The sequence below is a fragment of the Anabrus simplex genome, chromosome 11 (assembly GCF_040414725.1).
Source record: "Anabrus simplex isolate iqAnaSimp1 chromosome 11, ASM4041472v1, whole genome shotgun sequence".
Classification (NCBI taxonomy): Eukaryota; Metazoa; Arthropoda; class Insecta; order Orthoptera; family Tettigoniidae; genus Anabrus; species Anabrus simplex.
Genome location: NC_090275.1, coordinates 16,486,851 through 16,506,080, shown reverse-complemented (window position 1 = coordinate 16,506,080; position 19,230 = coordinate 16,486,851). Strand labels below are relative to the sequence as shown.

Sequence of the window (19,230 nt, the reverse complement as noted above, 5' to 3'; positions counted from 1 at the left end):
AAGGTTTCAATGGCAAGGAAGTCAATTCAGAACGGATGTTACTCAATGATGCACGACGTTCAGATTCGTTGTCCAATGGGGCAGGGATAGTTTGAGCAGCAACGGTTATCCTATTAACTTCTCCCTTGGGAGGCGCTTCCTCACTACCTGGATTCACTATGGTGGGTTGATCAGTTTTGGGAGGAACTTCCCCAGTTAACAATTGAGTGACCTTATTAGATAATTCGGAAATATTTTCCAGGAGCGTACTAGCTTCCTTCCTCTGAACATCATTCAGTTTTAGAGACAACAGATCGTTAACCCTATTCGAAAAATGATATAGCCTGCCTTGCACACGCTTAATTTGATTTGGAGACGGATCATTTTCATCAAAAAAACTAACTACAGAAGCTAGCCCAGTAATATTCTCCGTGATCGTGGAAAGAGAGTCGTCAATTTCTTTCTCTCCCAAATTGGGGATGGAAATGGGCAAATCAAGGGACTCTCTAAGCTTGTTAGTGTCTATTGCAACCGTGCCTCCAGATTGAACGTTTCTGATAGTTAACTCATATATCAACTCCTCTTTGCGCAAATAGTTAAGGAGGAGAACATCGCGAGGGCCAGGCATGATGACAGAACAATTTTGGAAAACTCAAAAATGCCAGCAACTGAGAAAATGGTTAGAGTTCGGATCAAAACAATGTCTCGCCGTCAAAAGGGGCTAAATTTAGACCCATTCAACCACGCTCTGCTACCACTTGTTACCGTGTTTTGGTGGTAGGTAAAGGTGTAAGAAGGTGCGGGCGTGAATGGGTCTCAAACTACGGAATCAAAGTTAATGTAAAGTTAACAAGGTTATATTTCCTTTTCAATATTAAGTAATAACAAAGAACAGGTACTTAGTAGCCGAAACACAATTTGAAATGTACAATTACAGGGATTACAGAGTTTGGGCTTCGAGCCCTGAGTTCACAATTTTTGAGCAACTAGCCCAACTTTCCGATATACAAATTTTAACAAAGGGGCAGAAGACCCCAATCAAACCCTGGAGCACTTGCTCCAAATTACACAGTAAAGCCTCCTCGAGGCATACAACACTCCGTTTCCAAAAGAGCCACACGCTCTTTAATTTAAGCCTCTCCTAGGCCACACCAAACTCCACCTTCAAGTTGTCCTCAACGGACATAAACACAGGGGTAAAATACCCAATCTACTGAGGTCTATTAAATGAAAAGCAGGTTAATTGAATGACCTCTAAAGCAATTTGAGAGGGGGCGAACTTGCACTCCTAATACACTTTGATTTTAAAACCTACTTTGGCACTAGGCCGTTATTACAAGGGCTAATCCCATGCTACAGAGGTGACTTAATAGCAATTTACATTACATTACGGAAGAATTGGTTGAGAGAATAAGTTCACCTCAAGACGATGTGAGTGGGAGCTCGAGAGGGTTAAGCACTCTCTATCCCGATATGTCGTTTTAAAATAGAATAGATACCAGTTGTTTTTACATTTTAGGAAAAGGTTACATGGTTGAACGCTTAGAACCCGCCCCGAAAGTTAAACTGCTGAGCAAGAAAAGAAAGAATTTATTAATCGGCCATTACCTTATTGTTGACCGCCGCCGAGGAAAGAGGCGCTTCCCGCCTCCTGGTATGTACTTAATACACTGAAAGATGGAACAGAAGTGGCCCGGAGACCCTAAAATCAGCAGTTTATATACTCTCGCGGAAGTTTCTAGGCGTTAGGGGAATGAAAACACCCGCCCACAATGTTTTTATTGGATAGGACCCCGCAACAGATACAAGTTGGGGGAAGATACACCAGATTGGTCAGAAATTACTAAAAGAAATTCGGGATTGGATAAATCTAAAACAAGGGGAAAAAGAGGGGTATACAGCCAACTTAAACAATAACAGAAAGAAATTTAACAAGAAACAAACTTTTGAAATAAAAATTTCTCCAACAAAATAGTTCTTTGACTCCGCACTAGGGTGCGCTATTGTTGATCTTCAGTAGTATCCTCTAGAAGAGAAAGTTCACACTTCTTACTTCAAGCGAAACAAAAACACATCAAAAGTGACACAGTTCAAAAACTCAAAATTTTCCACGTGGTGACATCTTCTGAGAAAGTAGAGAATTAATAGAGTAGATAAAGTTCAACGTTCCTCCAGAAGAGGAGTTTCAACTGGCGCAACTTTTAAATAAACGGTGTAGAGGTGTACCGCCCGGTACAATTATTATTATTATTATTATTATTTCTGGCTACATTGCTAAATGGTTACCGTGCTGGCCTTTGGTCACAGGAGTCACAGGGTCGGGAATTGTAAGCACAATTGGCTAATTCCGCTAGCACGGAGGCTAGGTGTATGTGTCGTCTTAATCATCATTTCATCCTTATCACGACGCGCAGGTTGCCTGCGTGCATCAATTCCAGAGACCTGCACCTGGTGATCCGGGACAATCATGGCACTAAAGGCCATACGCCACGTTTATTATTATTATTATTTATTTATTTATTTATTTATTTATTTATTTATTTATGTATTTATTTAATTTATTTATTTATTTCCACATGGCCAACTCCCTCGGTTTTCCATTTCTTTTAACAGCTTATTCTCGTCTTTGATTTCCCTTCGTACTTCAAAATTTGTTTTGCTTTCAGTCCAGCTCGTTCTTGTTATTTTCTTCCACACCAACATCTCATTTGCTTCAAGACGAGCCTCTCCCTGTTTTCCCAATGCCCAACTTTCACTTCCAGTCAACAGGCTACTCCGAACAAATGATTTTCCAGAAGATTTCCTAGCTTTTATACTGATATGCTTACTAGTCATAATAATACGTTTCTTTGCCTTTAATGCATGTTTTGCTGTGGCTAGTCTACTCTTCACATCCACCAAGCATCTGTTGTCTTCTGTGATCATATTTCCGAGATAACAGAACTTTCTTTCCTTCTTTCTTTCTTTTTTTATGTTGCTCCCATGTTGGGATAGGAAAGGGCTAGGAGTGGGAAGAAAGTGGCCTTGCTCTTAATTAAGGATACAGTTCAATCATTATCATTCTTTTAAAATGGGAATGCACGGAAAACCATCATCAGGGTTGCCGATACGTGGGTTCTAATCCCGTATCTCGTCCGCGCAACCACTTCCGCAGTAAAAGCAATAACATGATTTGAAGGTATCTAAGGTGCGCGCTTTCACTCTGTACTGCCACCGACTTTGAGGGGCAAGCCCTTTTCTGACCCCCCCCCCCCCAATATGATCTTAGAGGGAAAGTACCATTTTATTCCCCCCACACACACAACAACAAAATTCTCCTTCTCGGTGTCAAGCCCCCTTAAAATGTAGAGTTTGTTAGTCTTCGGAGCCTGCTAAAGCGTTGAATCCGGAGAAGGTTGTAGGTGATTTTATATGAAGAAATGAGATTAGAAAGCGGGCGTTCCTTCAGTGAACTTAATTTCCCAATGGAGACTGTTCAGTCCGTACATCGTGAGGTAGAACATTTCACAGTTCGTATCATGAAATGCATAATAAACAGTAGTAGGACATTTATTAAGAAAATTAATTTATGAAGAAAGTTCTGTTTTTATTTTTCTTACTTTTGATTTTTTTATAGCTTCGTACAGAAAACATTCCTTCAAAATATTTACTTTTTATGAATCAGGATCAATTTTTCTCTTTACTTGTGAATATTATTGAAAAGTCCGTATATAAGGCACGTTCGAAATTGTATTTGAGAAACAAGCACTATTATTGTTCTGCTTATTTCTGTTTGTGAATATTGTTATTATATAAGGATGTTTACATTGATAGTTGTTCTTTATTTCACATACGTGTGTACATATTAACCATGTCCCCCTCCCCAATAATTACCCGAAGTCGGCGCGCCTGCTCTGCACATTCGTTCCACTCCAGTCTTATCCTATTAGGACAGTACTTATGTTACATCCGTGCAGCAAGGTCATGTTATTCTCTGATGGCGATTGGGAATTCTAGAATTCAGCGATTCCGAGCAGTTTCACGGTCGCCAACTGTTTATCACATCATACCCTAATGACCTGTGATAACAGTACGGTGTTGTAACCGACTTGTGAGGTGTTCTATATTTAGCTACGTGCTCGTCAGCTGTCTCGCCAAACAATAACATTGCTGCCTCCGTAATGCCGGCCATACACGCTGTGGCATGTTTATGTGCTAGACCCAGTGTTTAGCCTTAGGCCGGCCATACACGTTGCGGCGTACCGGAGTGGTTTACCTGTACAGTTGACCTGAACAGTAAACCTGTACAGGCGACGACCTCATACACGGTACGGTTTGCCCATCAGTTGACCTCACGGATTCCTTCAACTTTGTCAATAATTTTGTATAAGCGGCATCTCTCAGTACACGATTATGATACTCCTCGCTCTTCACACGCCACAGACAAGGTTCAGATTTGTACAACTCGATAAACTCCTCTAAAACTTGAGTTCACTTAAGGTTTGACATATTTCGTATAGTATTCTATCAAAACAAAACAAAAAATCACCGGTAACCAAAGATAAATTACAAAACAAAACAAACCGAGTGATTTTGTAAAAACAAATGAACAGAACGTAAGACCCTTTTCCTGCGTTTGTCCTGCTTCAACTGAGCTGAAACCTGTGCAGGTCATAGGTGAATCACACAGACGTGCAGTTATGTTCAACTGCGCAGGTAACGGAATTGTTTTTCGATTCTTCCTGGCTCGCCTGTACAGGTCTGGCCACCTGTGCCACCCACGCTCCGGTTTACCTGCGCAGGTCAACTGTACAGGTGAACCTCTTCGGTACGTCGCAACGTGCATGGCCGGCCTTACAAAATAATCTCAACTCTCATTGCGACACACTGGAACTAAGCAGAAAAGCCGAGGCGCACACGCACACACACACACAGAGACTAGGAAACAGTGAGTGTGTTTCCCTAACACCTAAACTAAACCTACACTCTGATCTTAAGTCCACAAATCAAAACTTAACAACCTAATGTCGAAAGTAACTAGCTGCAACTGGAATGTGCTCCGTGTCACTAACGTGTAAACCGGTGCCAAAAGTGGTTGTTGAAAAGAGATCAGTAAGCACATATTAACTTATTACAAGAATTGAGTGTAGAACACTGTAATTACAGTACTTGCGGATGAATGAAACAGTGTACCAACATGTTAATAGTAATTTTAAAATGTTATAATTGGGCCAATTTTGCAAAAAAAAAAAAAAAAGAAAAAGAAAAAATATCTCTCAATCCCTACAAGACAATAAATATCCCTACTTTAGCTACTTTAGGGATTTTAACTTCCACTTGGGAACACCGGTCGCATATAAATTTAATATCAGTTTTAACACTTGAACAAAGTGATATAATTGATGGTGAAGTACAGAAGCGGGATAGAGCAGTCCTGCAACATTTATAGCACTTGCCACTGCTTTCGTGATGTACACGCGTGCATAGAAATGGTGTGCCGACAGTAACAGTCAACGCTGTCCCACTCCAGTACTGAAAAGGAGGGGAGGGAGTGCAGGGGTAGTGTGTATTGGTGTGCTCGTTTCACTCACAACAGTAGTAAATATCCCGCTACAACGTAACACAAATGCTCTCTGTGGCTTGAGCGGCTTCCTGTCCAGCCAAGGTCAAGGAATGTTTGTGGTTTTTTACCACTTCCTGTGGTTCTATTGCGAGCTATAACACGGGGATATTTTTAAGTGGAAACATTTTCTGTTGCTCTATTACAATGATAAATATTCTACAGGTATCTATGTTTCTCCATAACAAAGATGATTAATGTTATCCCCATATTGTACTCTCCAGATCTCCTCAAGTATTAAAAAATAGCTACATTTTCCAGTTATTGTAAAAAAAATAGTAACGTCAAAACAAAGACTGATATTTTAATGAAAGTTTCAGCATATGTTCCTGTAAATATTCACTAGTTCCCTGCAAAACATCGTGTGACTGAGACTAAAAGTTTAAGGATAGGAATCATATACACGAAATATGCAGGAGTCCTTAAAGTTTTGGTAGGACCTGTAGAAAGAAGGATGATCAGTCAGATCGTGGCCGAAGATAATGTTGGATAATAAGGAATATAATTTTTAAAGCTAAGATCACACACACACACACACACACACACACACACACACACACACACACACACACACACACACACACATTCGTTTAATTTAAAGGTTTGAAATATTACTGTCACAGACGAGGATATTCTTTTGCAAATCTGTTTTATTGTATGAGTAAGACGTTACATAAATCATTTTACAATGCACACAGTAAGTTGTGACATAGAACACCCAATCACAAGTCTTCACTCTTGATATCCATAATTTCAATGCCCCAAGTAATGTTGGTTATCCTTTGTTACACAATATCATCCGCACATGTATCGTTGCTGTAGGAACTTGAAGTCACCATTAACGGTACATGAAGTACTATAGTTTCTGTCGGGGACCGTCAATGAATCTCACTTTTAGAATGGCTAGGGACACTTGTGCAGCTCTCCATCCTTCGTAACCCTTCAGTCACACGAACTCGTGTGTAAAATCACTTTTTCGACTCGACAACGCTTCTCAGATTGACTGAAATTCGTCAGCACCCTAAACAACAGTACCTCATCGTGCCATCGAGAAACTTCGCTTCTCGACCTGTGTACTGTGTACTCGCTTCCATTAAGTTAATCCTCAACTTCCTGTAATTTTATTTCCATTCTCCGGGCATCTGAGGGTGCTACAGTAATGAGTATAAACTTATGAACATAGATTTCATGAAAAGTAAAGAACAACATAGGGGACCTATGACGATTCAGGTATAAATTTGGCCATCATCACAGCTATCCTTATATAATTTTAAAAATCTGTTTTTCTGAAATTATTTTTCATGGAAATTTATACCGATACCTTCTCAGTGGCATAGGTACGGGGAGAAGTATTTCGGGACGGTCCCCTCTGGAATTCTGTTACTAATGCAATCCTGCGTAATAATATTATTCCTGTTTATTGGTTTATGATGTATTTCATCACCAGTATCTGTACAAATGAGACTTGCTCATCTCAAGTACTGGTAATGAACACTCTACTTGAATTTTTGCAAGGAATGACTACATGTTGCCCTGTTTTTGTGTTTACTATGCGACTTCTTACTGCTTGGGTCTGTAAAGACACGTGAATCTTTCAGTGTTCAGCACTTGTCCTTGAGCCTGAAAACTTGTACCAAGAAATCAGCCACTCTTAGTCAGTGGATGAGTCAAGTACGATGCCACAGTCGAGTAAAAGGAAGCATGGTAAAGTTCTTCTTCACTTGGCTTGGAAGACAATTGAAAATATAATAAAAGTGTGCGATGTAAAGGCTAGATCAAGACAGTTTAATGCTAGGCTAGTTGTGCAGTTCAGTAAAACTACTTACAATACCTCTGTAGATATTGTACACTTCCGAATTCAAAATCCTCCATGCTAGTTTTTTAATTAATATACTTTTAGGTTAGGACGCCCATCTCCCCACTTCTCCAAAAATAAAGTTGTACGTTCTTTCTGACAGCAAATAAAGTAACTTGTGTGTGTACATTTACAATTAAATAAACTAAAAATATTTGTGCAAACACTCCAGTATAAGGATGTCCGTAGCTGAGTTAATTCACATTAAATCAGTTTCTAAATTCATATCCATTACTCTAGCACCCTCGTATGCTTGAAAGGCAGATATCAAATGCCTTTCGATTACCCCCGAGCTAAACGTCGGGAATGAGGAGTAAATAGATCTTGCTACAGCACCGTGTTCATCAGCGGTTGTCCCGCCTACTGGTAGGCTTTTTGTGTATTGAGCTCCCTCATGTGGCGCCTTGGTACATTTTGATTATAGGTGGGATGCCCTTCCCGATCCGACATGCCTTTTCTGGTGAAAATGCCAATCCGAAGACATGTTGAGCTGCTCAGATCATAGAAGCCCTTTGAAGGCTTTCTGAACCCAAGTTGGCCGGTACGATCCCGGCTCAGACGGGTGGTGTTGGAAAGTGCTCAGATACCCTACCCTCGTGACCATAGATTTAGTGGCACGAATTAGAACTCCTGCGAGACAAAAGTCCAGCAACTCGGCGTCTCTCGAAACCATATAAATATTTAGCCGGATGTAAAACCAATATTATTATTATTCAAACCCGGTCCAACTGGTATTCGAAAGCCTCAGTCATTCAAATGGAAACCCAGCTGTTATTCACGCCCTTAAAGTAAATACATTTATTTCCCCCTTACAGAGTTACTTTCCCAATGAAAACTGACTATGACAAATTCCTTCTCAACGACATATGTGGAAATAACAATAATATTAATACAACTTAAATATATACACGGAGAAAAGAAAAAAATGTTCTGTAACGCCTATTGCAAACTACTAACGATCTTGTCCCGCAGATCTTTAACTTCGTATTATCGTGGGAACGAACGCACTCTATTGGACCGATAGCACACCAGGAAATTAAGCTGTTTGTTCATTGCGAATGGAGTAGCACGAAGGTACCGTCACACCAAAAGTGGGACTCGTTGATCTCCCTGCGCACACGCGCACTTTGTTCTCCGGGTAAACTTTAAGGAATTGGTTGTCTGCCTTGAGTCAGCACCTCGTAGTAGCTCTTCACCACGACGATGAAGTAGGATTGTAGAGCTGAAACAGACACAGGAATATTAATTACAAACACAGTAGACCAGCGGAATAATTCAAGATCTTCGCATGCATTGTTTAAAAATAATAGAACGCTGCTGTTTAACAGGCTAGATATAAAATAGTGGTTGGATGGGTGGCTACGTTTCTAGAAAATAGAACTCAGAGTATTAGAGTAGGTCGAGCGTTATCCGATCCCGTAATGATTAAGATGGAGGGGTCCCACAGGGGAGTGTAATTGGACCATTGTTTTCTTATATATATATATATATATATATGATATGAGTAAAGAACTGGAATTACAGATAAGGATATTTTTAGATGTTATACTGTATAGAGAACTAAATGAGTTACAGCATTGTGATCGACTGCAGGGGACTAGACAATGTAGTGAGATGGACAGCAGACAATGGTATGAATGTAAATGAGATGAAAACTCAAGTTGTAAGTTTCACAAAGACGAAACGTCCTCTCAATTTTAATTATTGTGTTGATGGGGTGATAGTACCTCATGAGGAACACTGTAAGTACCTGGTTGTTAATATAAAGAATGCTCTTCATTGAGGAAATCATGCTAATGAGGTTGTTACGAAAGGTTACAGATCTCTTCACATGGTTATGAAAGTATTCAGGGGTTGTCGTAAGGATGTGAAAGAGAGGGCATAAAAGTCTCTGGTAAGACCGCAGTTAGAGAATGGCTGCAATGTACGGGATCCTCACCAGGACTACTTGATACGAGAACTAGAAACAGTTCAAAGGAAAGCAGCATGATTTCTTCTGGATGATATCTGACAAAGGTGTAGTGTTATGAAAATGCTGTAAACTTTGGGCTGGGAAGACTTCGGAGTAAGGAGACGAGATGCTCGACTACGTGCTATGTTTGGAGCTGTCAGTGGATAGTTAGGATGGCATAAGTAGAAGAATACGCTTGACTGGAACATCTATAAGTAGGAAGGATCATAATATGAAGATGAAGTAGGAATACAAAAGGACAGATTGGGGCAAATATTAATTTATAGAATGAGGACTAAGGCACTGGAAAAAAATAAATTAGTGGAAATGTTCGATAAATTTCCAAGTTCTTTAAAAATGTTTAAGGAAAAAACTAGGCATACAAGTGATAGGGAATCTGCCACCTTGACGACAGCCTTAAGTGCAGGTAACTGATGATTGATTGAACGTAAATGTTCTGTTTTATGCTTATGGAAATATACATTTTGTGTATCTTATCTTATTTCTCAATGATGTCCTGTGTTTGAGATTCAATCAAGACTCAGTTATGTCAGGACGAAAGAGAAATGAATATATATAACTTGAACAAACCTTGATTTTCAGGGCTGTTTCGTTTGCATAGCGAAATGGTTCCTGTAGGAATGAAATTGTTTTATCAGTGTTGCCAACCTATATTGGTAACTAGAAATGTTAAGGAGGGAGTCTACTGAAAATAAAATGTCAACTAAACAAATAAAATAATTTTAATTAAATAAAAAAATTATAAAAACTTGCACCTGCGATTTTAACTTGATTTTCGTGTAATAAGCATGTGGAATGTCATATAAAAGTTTTCTCTCGAACACCTCGATGTATTTCTCCTCCATCATGGGCTTCTCCGGAAATCAAAACTTCTCACTCAGCGCATTTCATAGTCACTACTGAAAACTGGGCACGAACACAGACCTTCACAACTCACCGCACCCTGTGTTCGACCATTCGCATTCCCGTGTTTCACGGAAAACTCACCAAAAACTTGCGCCCAGCCTTACTGTAATGCTTCGTTATTGTAGCATTAATCAGTTTGAGTTTAATTTAGCGTAAGTTTTACAGTAGCCGTCGTCTCATTGTTTATGTCGTACTGCCCTAAGTGGATTTACATCGTTCTCCAGTTTACTGTCAAATCTCTCTAAATATTTGGTCATACTGTCCTGTGTAGTAGTGTGAAGTTTCTGAAGGCTATTATAGCCTCAATTTCCTTCTCCCTGTTTTCGCGATCGTAGGTGGCCATGTCTCATTTTTCCACATTCGCACAGTATAGTTGCTTAGTAACCAAGCTAAAGCAGTTTTAATTCCTTACCTGTTACCGCGATGATGATCAATAGGCTCTGCGTGCCGGATGTTGTCTGTCCGTAGACAAAAGACGATACACAGTTGATTAAGTTGAGAATATCGACCAAGACGATATATACTATTGAGTACATTATCCATATCTGGAGGAGGTCCACCATCTCCTACGGAACATACAAAGAACATGATGATGATGATGACAATAATAATAATAATAATAATAATCATAATAATAATAATAATAATAATAATAATAATAATAATAATAATACAAAATGGCCGGTAAGAGATATATCATCGTGTTTGTGACTTTAAGAAGGCGTATGACTCAGCTGACAGACCTACTCTCATGAAAATCTTGCAGGAATTAGGACTACACCAGAAAAGCCATAACCTTATCGAGCAGGCTTTAAATAACACCAGGTCACGAGTGAAGTTCAGAGGAACGCTCTCAGAAAGTTCTGAAATCAAGACAGGAGTAAGAAAAGGAGGCGGCCTCTCCCCCACTCCTCTTTAACTGTGCGCTGGAAAAGGTAATAATAGAGTGGCGGAAGGAGATAACTAGACAGCGGATACCATGTGGTATCTCTCTGGTACACAAGCGCAATGGACTCAATGTTGATGTCTGGCATCGACGACCTGGCACTTGTATCTAATTCAATAGAAACAATAGTGAAACAACTCAGTGTTCTCAGACAACAAGTAGCAAAGTTAGGGCTACACATTTCACTTGAGAAAAGACAATACATTACGAACATAAGTGAATCACCTTTTACACTGCATCTGGAGCATGGAACAATCGAGAAAACCTACAGGTTTAAGAACCTGGGAGAATGGCTGGAACCCAATCTCTCCGAAGGAGTAGCATTATCAACTCGAGTTAATAAGTTAGACCTGGCATACCAACTGACCATGAACTACAATAAAAAGTCTCTCTCCCGAATCACTACAATGAAGCACTACCAAACAGTCAACCGCACTGAAGCCTTATATGCTTCAGAATGTCTAATATTCAACAGGAAGGGACTCGCGGATAAGCTCGAAATCCACGAGAGAAAAATATTGATGAAGATATTAAGGACCAGTCAAGGAAGGGAACGAATACAAATGGGGACCCAACCAACGGCTCTACAAATACTGTGAAAAAATCACTGTCGTAGCCAGGAAGAGAGCCACTCCGCCCGGCACTCTCTCTAGGATGGCCTGTCGGTACTGATACCGGTTCTCTATGGCCTTCTTGCCCCAACTTGGCAGGTTCGATCTTAGCTCAGTCAGGTGATTTTTGAAGGTGCTCAAATACGTCAGTCTCATGTCAGTAGATTTAGTGGCACGTAAAAGAACTCTTGCGGGACAAAATTCCAACACCTCGGTGTCTCCGAAAACCGTAAAAGTAGGCTAGCTAGTGGGACGTAAATCAAATAACATTCTTAGCAAAGAGTACAGGGAACACCACACCCAAGTGAACGGATGGAAGGAAGCAGTCACAGAAAGAAATTGAAAGCGTATGGGACCAAAAAGGAGCCGAAGACAATATCTAAGAGTTAAGACGAGCCCCGTGGTCCCTAGGAGGTCAAAACGAGCCGGCGAAAAATAAAACAATAATTATTTTGATGTAATTTTTCCGAGACCAGATACGTATACCATGGGTAAGTGAACAAACCAATGATGTCACTGGATTGACATGAAGCCGTTACTTGCCATATTGGTAGTCTTTAGCTCGCCGAACGTTGTGAAGGTACAAACAGGTTTCCTAGACAAAAACTATTCCTTAGTAAATGGTTTCTGAATGTTCAAAAGATATTAAAATTCTGGTAGCAATTAAATTAAACTTGGCGTAATATTTTTAGTTCATTTTTAAAACGCTGTGGGGAATCTAAAACTGGGGTAAACGTGGACTGAACGTTAGAGAGTTGGTCATACTGGTAATTATCGTTTTATCAGCTGCTGATGTTAGCTAATCAGATCACTTCGCGGGGCTTTGCTAGGCGGTGTTGCTAAATTGCCATGTGGATTAAGCATGGTTTGACAGCAGCAGTCGAAGGAAAGAAGGGATATGAACAGAGACCTCCGAGCTGACAGGTAACATCGGCCGGTCTGTATATGTAGCACCACCGCCGCGCAAAGCTCACGTCAAACAGAACATGCCTAGACTTAAACTTCTTTTTCTGCTAGTGAATTAATGTCACACTAACACATGTCACGTCACGTTTTTCGAGATGCAACGATGATGAAAGTAGCGGCCGTGGCCTTAATGACCTTAGGGCTGCCGAATGTGCGATTCGAACCCACCATCTGGCGGATGCAAGGTCACACCTACGCGAACCTAACCGTACAACCAACACCCCTCAGCCTACCTGATTACAATTGAAGAGCTATCTGACGGTGAGATAGCGGCCACGGTCTATAAAGGGAAGAATAACGGCCGAGAGGATTCGTCGTGCTGACCACACGACACCTGATAATTTGCAGGCCCTCGGGCTTAGGAGCGGTCGCTTGGTAAGCCATGGTCCTTCGTGGCTGTTGCGCCATGGGGTTTGGTTCTCCTAAGCCAGTAAATTAATAGACAATAACTAGAGAAACGATTTTTTCGCACGAATAGATTGGAATGCAAACGTATTTGAACAAGGCGCAAGTATAACTCAGTCACTAAACTTACGTCGGTGAGTGGCATAAATTTTAACGGCTCCCATAGTTCAGATCGTTAATATTTATGCAAATCTCACTGCAGAACCGTCCTGCGGGTAGGAGGCACTTGCCCCTTGGTTAAATACGTTTCCATTTTAACTTCGTGCCTAAGGTCCTTTCCCTGAGTATAACACTGTATTATGTGACTTACCTTCTTGGCTGCGTACGCCAGCACAAATCCGAACCACATGTGTATTGCCACCAGCAAGGCCATGATCGAGGTGACGGCGATGATCACTGGGAGAAGAAAGAAAATGTTCCACATTTGGAGAGGAACATGGCCTCATTTTCTTAAAGCTACAACTGTTCCAGGACTTTAATTATGACCACCTCTCTGAGTGACTCTGCCTTTACAACACTAAAGCGAGTATCACACAAAAACTAAATTATTAATTAATGCAACATAGTGCAGCTCTCAGCAATACACCAGGTGGCCATCCAGCCCTGTACTTCCTTACTTATGTGTCCCGCATGCACCAGTGTTGAACGGGATGCCTAATCGTCTGTTTTACAAAGGAGCGCTACAACGTGCTAGATTTCGGATGTGAAACATTAATTATCAGTCATTTTACTACACACGTTCTGTAACAGGTTGCAATCGTAAATACGCCAAAGATGCAGGAAATAAAGTCGGAATAACCCCTTAGTTTATACACGTACAGATATGCTACTATATGAAAGAGTTGCTTGTAGGTGGTATGCGCCTTGAACGAGCCAGTTGGAACTCTGTTCGGCGAAATGCGTGCGTAGAAGCCAGGCGGCTATATGGAAACTCCTGTGCATACCGTCTGCGAACTTCGGCTGCATTCCGACAAGGTTCTCCGTAGATAAAAATTACGGCTGTATATTCGTTGTTGCTGAACACACGAGCCATCGTCGACATGATGACAGCAACTCTAGTATTACCAAGGGCGTATGCAGAAGAGGGAATTTTGAAGTTTAGAACTTGTGATTAATTGTGGCATAATATTTTAGGTATCTTATTGTTTTGCTCTCAGTCTGAACTACATATTTGCCAACAGTGTGTTCATGCTTCCATTAATAAATATACATAAGCAAGTTCCGGACTTTTATGACCTAAAAAAGTATTAAAATATGATTTCAAATTTTTTTCGTCACATTTTCGAAATCTAAAAAATCTTGCCGCTGTTTAAATTAACGTTATATTGTAAATGTACTTTTAAAATCTATCCCATTCTGTATTAAATAAATGTGTATGTTGGGTATTCATCCCGAAGGCTGGTTTGATCCTCCACAGCTGTCATGGATAGCGTAGGTGTCACTGAAGAGGCTTACTAGGGAAATGATTAGTGAAATAGTTTCTCGTTGCTTTCCTCACCGAGCCAGAAGTTCATATTACATATTAGTCTGCCAAGTCCACTGAGATGCATGCATCAACCGACCCTACGAGCAAAATAAGTAATATATTAACTATCTATTATATTTTGAATTTATTTAATTACTCAATGCAGAGATAACTCTCGACTTTGCACATTTTGATGGGCGATCAGAAAGAATTACAATAGGAATGATCTATTTTCACGCAACATTGACTTACGGGGATAAGACCGCTCATCATCTCAGGATGTTATTGGGGCATACTTAAAATACGTCAGATCATTAGAGTTCAGTTGAGGCTCGACTTCCTGTCTCTTTCTATACAGCTTACCCTCCTAATTCACACACAGATATGTATATATTCTAAGAAAGATAATTGTAGAAAATTACAGACAATAATAAATTAAGAGATGTGAAAACTCTGTTTGCGAGCAGGTGTGCGAAAATGGAAATAAATATGACCAAGATATGAAAAATTATCGGAAAATGACAAAGGTTTAAAAGTCAAAATGTGACTTTATATGACCCGTGAACATTGCATAATTTTCGTCACCGTAGCTAAAATCATGCTTAATTTGTATTTTATACGGAAATAATATAAAGGAAACGAATGTCTGTCTGTTAGGTCAACAGCCCAGAGGCTGGTTGGATCCTCAAATAGCACCACCAAAGGTTATACGGTTATAAGGAAACCCCAAAACCAATGGCAGCGCCAAAATGAGGCGTACAAGGCAAGATGAGGAGTGAGGTAGTTTGTCATTGCTTTCCTCACTGGGTCAGAAAGTACTATTGCAGCACCACTGACCCTATGAGCAGAACCTTTCATAACACTCAGATGCACTAGTCATGCTCTGAATGCCATTACTCAGCGCTACCCATACCCCAGCAACTTCCATATTGTCACAGCCATGGATGTTGACTGGGACTTCGGTGGAAGCTACACTTTACTCTGGCCTGTGCCAAGAGATAGATGCAAAAGTACTGTATCCATCAAGAAATGACAGCAGGCAGAGGAAAAGAATATGACATGTTATAAACATCCGGGCAATCATCCTGAACCAATGGACTTCATTTCTGCACTTAACATTTTGCGACAGTGATATTTTCCCAACAAAACATCGAGTACTGAAACTTTCTGCTGTCTTACCAGCAACCACTGGCACACTAGAAGGCTCTCTCTTTCATCACTGAAATATCTAAAGCCTTTTGTGCAGAATGTGACCACGCAGGAAAGATTGAATGTGTTAGCTCTTTCGTATATACACAAAGAAAAACATGCGACAGTAGAAAATATAACCCCCCCCAAAAAAACAGGAGACGTCTGCTATTGCAATAATCAGCATGAACACAAATGCGTCTTAATTGTGTTGTTTTGAAAGTTTTAATTTAATGGTTCTGATTTCACAGTGAAAATCCACAGCCTGTTTCCTGTCTTTCGACCGGGTCAGAAATGGATGATTACACAACACTCCCACAATATTATTTTATAGTAGTCCTCAATTTTTTTATCCCTTCCCCCTACCTCCCGGAAAATAGTTTCTGCGTACGCCCCTGACTGCTACTGTACTACTGAGCGTACTGTGCTAACGCAAGGGGGCGCATTCGCTAACGAACAGTAGCGAATGGCCGTCCGGTTGTTATCTCGTCATAAGGACTCGGAAGTTGCGGAAATGTCCTTTTATTCTCTCGAGTGTCCAGAGACGAGGCCTAACATAATATATGTTTATTCTGGGTCATTGTAGGGGCTGCCTGGCCGAGACGGTAAAGGCGTGCTCGGTTCGCCCGGAAGGACGTGGGTTCGAATCATCGTCAGGAAGTCGTAGAATTTAAGAAATGAGATTTCCACTTCCGGAGGTTCATATGGCCCTGAGATTCACTTAGCCTACACCAAGAATGAGTACCAGGTTAATTCCTAGGGGCAAAGGCGGCCGGTTGTAGAGCTAACCACTCTACCCCATCACGCGCCGAGGTTACGAATGGTGGAAGCCTTTACCTTCCACCCCTCCAAGGGCCTGCATGGCCTGTGCGGAGGTGACTTTGCTTTACTTTTATTGGGTCATTGTAGGCCAGAAAATGATGGGTTTTATTTGGCCTTTTTACCCCTTTTCGGCGTTATTGCTTGGTCTTAACAGTTTTTTTTTTTTTTTTTTTTTTTTTGCAACTTTTTCTTTCGACTATATTTTGATTGCCAATTCTCAACTCGAATCATCCATCACCAATTAAAGTGAGAAAATGAAATTAAAAATGAAATTAAAAAATGAAATGAATGCTGGAAAAATCCATACATATCAAATTATGTGCGAGATAAGTGAAATATTGAAAGGACAAAATGTTGATGCGAGTGTTTTTGAAAAATACGATTTAACATGCTTCAGGTATGGGCCCTTAACATCCTTCATTAAATATGTAATTAAAACTAAAATTATGAATCAATTTGGAACGCATTTGTTTACTTCTTGAGTTTAGACCCTTTTGTGAAGTTTTAGGTCTTTTATAGATCTTTTAAGGCAATTTATAGGTATTCAAATTCCGATCCCTACTCACCATATTCTGACATATCTAACCTGCAGGCAGTAACACCCGTGCGAAAACAAGTTATTAGACATCCCATTCATCATTAGTGCATGCTGTTCACTTATGGCTAAGTAAAATAATACCAGAATTAAATTATCACAATGAGGAGACTTACATTTCTCAATGTTGCGGAAAACCTCAGGGTCTTCCTCGCTGGTCTTGGGATCATTGACGTCGACTGACACGTTGTAAGCAAAGCCCACAATGCTTACGATGTAGAGTGCCAGCAGTAATCCTGACAACACCTGTACACACACACACACACATCATTATGGAGTTTATAACAAGTCACTAGTCCAGAGCCCAGTACGTGTCAGTATAATAAATACTGGTTAGCATTATTAATTATTTATATTAATAATACAAGGCTTATTTATAAGTCATATGTTTGGTGTTTGCCGAGTTCCAGTTACAAAACTGCATGCATAGCGCGACTTCTCAATAGATTCAGTGATCCACTGGCTCGTCTGTGAATAAGAATCCACTTATATTAGTGATAATTAATTTCGTAAGACAACTGTTTGGGCTGCACGAGGCAGAGTTCGATGAAAGTTGTAAGATAAACTACAGATCTCGGACAACGTTACAGTGCGCCACAACGAACATGGCAGCCTTGTGGTCACATATGATGCGAGCTCTATCGGAGGTAATAGGAAACCAATCTCCACGACAGCTGACCGAAGCCGGCCGTATACTGAAAATGCCTCCGTTTAATTTCTCCTATATAAGTAAGAATACTTGTTGGGGCGGGTTGGTGTGTACCTGGTAACAATAAAGGACGTACCTCTCCTCCATACTGCTTCAGGTATCGTTTTACGTTTTATATGTTTCTTTACTCCCTTCACCTCAGAAGGTTCTACGGAAGTACCGCCGAATTATCAATAAGGATACACGGCTGCACAACGGCTTTGGTACGAGTTTAGCATAGATATTAGGGGTACGGCCCGTCAGAACCCCTTGGATTATGCTCCTCTCGCTACAATGCGGAAGACCAGGCTAGACGACACTTCCTAATAGCCAAATTAATTCGCATTCTAACGTATTACAACCTAAAAAACGGCGTTGCAATTATCCAAATGTCCAACTGCGAATCTAGTTCTAAGAACAGTACCTAGAGTCCTACTGCAGCACGAACCAGAATAGTACGTATTTCCTTAGATAGGTACATCAGAATCCAGTCCACTGCGGACTGACAACGCTGGCAACGGGGAAGCGAGGGGACGGAGAATGGAAGAGCCACCGAAAATGTGTCCTCGAGGATTACGAGCTCGGAGTGTGCCCATTCAAAGATGGCAGGCCAGTTAAGACATTCCAAGAACGGATTGCTTCTCCGTGCCGGATAAGAAAAGTGTAATGAGGATTCATGTTACTGTACGCTGTGTGTATCATGAAAAGATGGTTTTAAATTATACAAAAGTCGCTTTCACTGAAAACTTGTTTAGATACTAAACATATAGTACACAGAATTGTTCATTCACTTACTGTGCAAAATGAAATTGTGAAAAACAATGTGTACAAAGAGATCCAGAGCTAAGATTTTACCCTCTCAAAAGTCATTCGTTAGTGAAGACCAGAAGATAAATAGCATTAAATGTAAACCAATGTAAATAAATTATAGTATAAATATTGTGTAAGGTTTAAACATTAAATCATGTATGATCAGTCCTCAGCCCGAAGGCCGGTTGGATCCTCAACAGCTTGTTAGCTGCCATAGATGGTCTAGGCATCACTGAAGAAGTGTACTAGTAAAATGAGGAGTGAGGAAGTTTCCCGTTGCTTTCTTCACCGAGCCAGAAGTTGCTATTACATAACAGTCTGCCAAGCCCAGTGAAATGCCTGCACCAACGGACCCTATGACCAATATTTTCACACCATTCTCAGCAGGGACTAGCTTAATCAGGAATGATATTACTAGCATCG

At 40.5% G+C, this 19,230-nt stretch overlaps 1 protein-coding gene across 1 annotated transcript; it reads right to left on the bottom strand.

Annotated features, from left to right (window-relative positions):
* Positions 1-6,660: 6,660 nt before the first annotated feature.
* LOC136883189 (uncharacterized) lies at positions 6,661-17,867 on the bottom strand. The gene is made up of 4 exons (XM_067155377.2): positions 17,426-17,867; positions 13,550-13,635; positions 10,724-10,877; positions 6,661-8,655 (listed from the first exon to the last, which is right to left on the bottom strand). The coding sequence occupies exons 2-4, from the start codon at positions 13,610-13,612 to the stop codon at positions 8,579-8,581; spliced, it is 294 nt and encodes a 97-aa protein (XP_067011478.2). The 5' UTR covers positions 13,613-13,635; positions 17,426-17,867; the 3' UTR covers positions 6,661-8,578.
* Positions 17,868-19,230: the final 1,363 nt, after the last annotated feature.

What these genes read in the sequence shown, in the direction of transcription:
- LOC136883189 (XM_067155377.2), bottom strand. Translation starts at nt 13,612, where the DNA reads ATGGCCTTGCTGGTGGCAATACACATGTGGTTCGGATTTGTGCTGGCG. An exon ending in TGGCGTACGCAGCCAAGAAG is followed by an intron (nt 10,878 to 13,549) that starts GTAAGTCACATA and finishes TATGTTCCGTAG; the next exon opens with GAGATGGTGGACCTCCTCCA. An exon ending in GATCATCATCGCGGTAACAG is followed by an intron (nt 8,656 to 10,723) that starts GTAAGGAATTAA and finishes TGTCTGTTTCAG; the next exon opens with CTCTACAATCCTACTTCATC.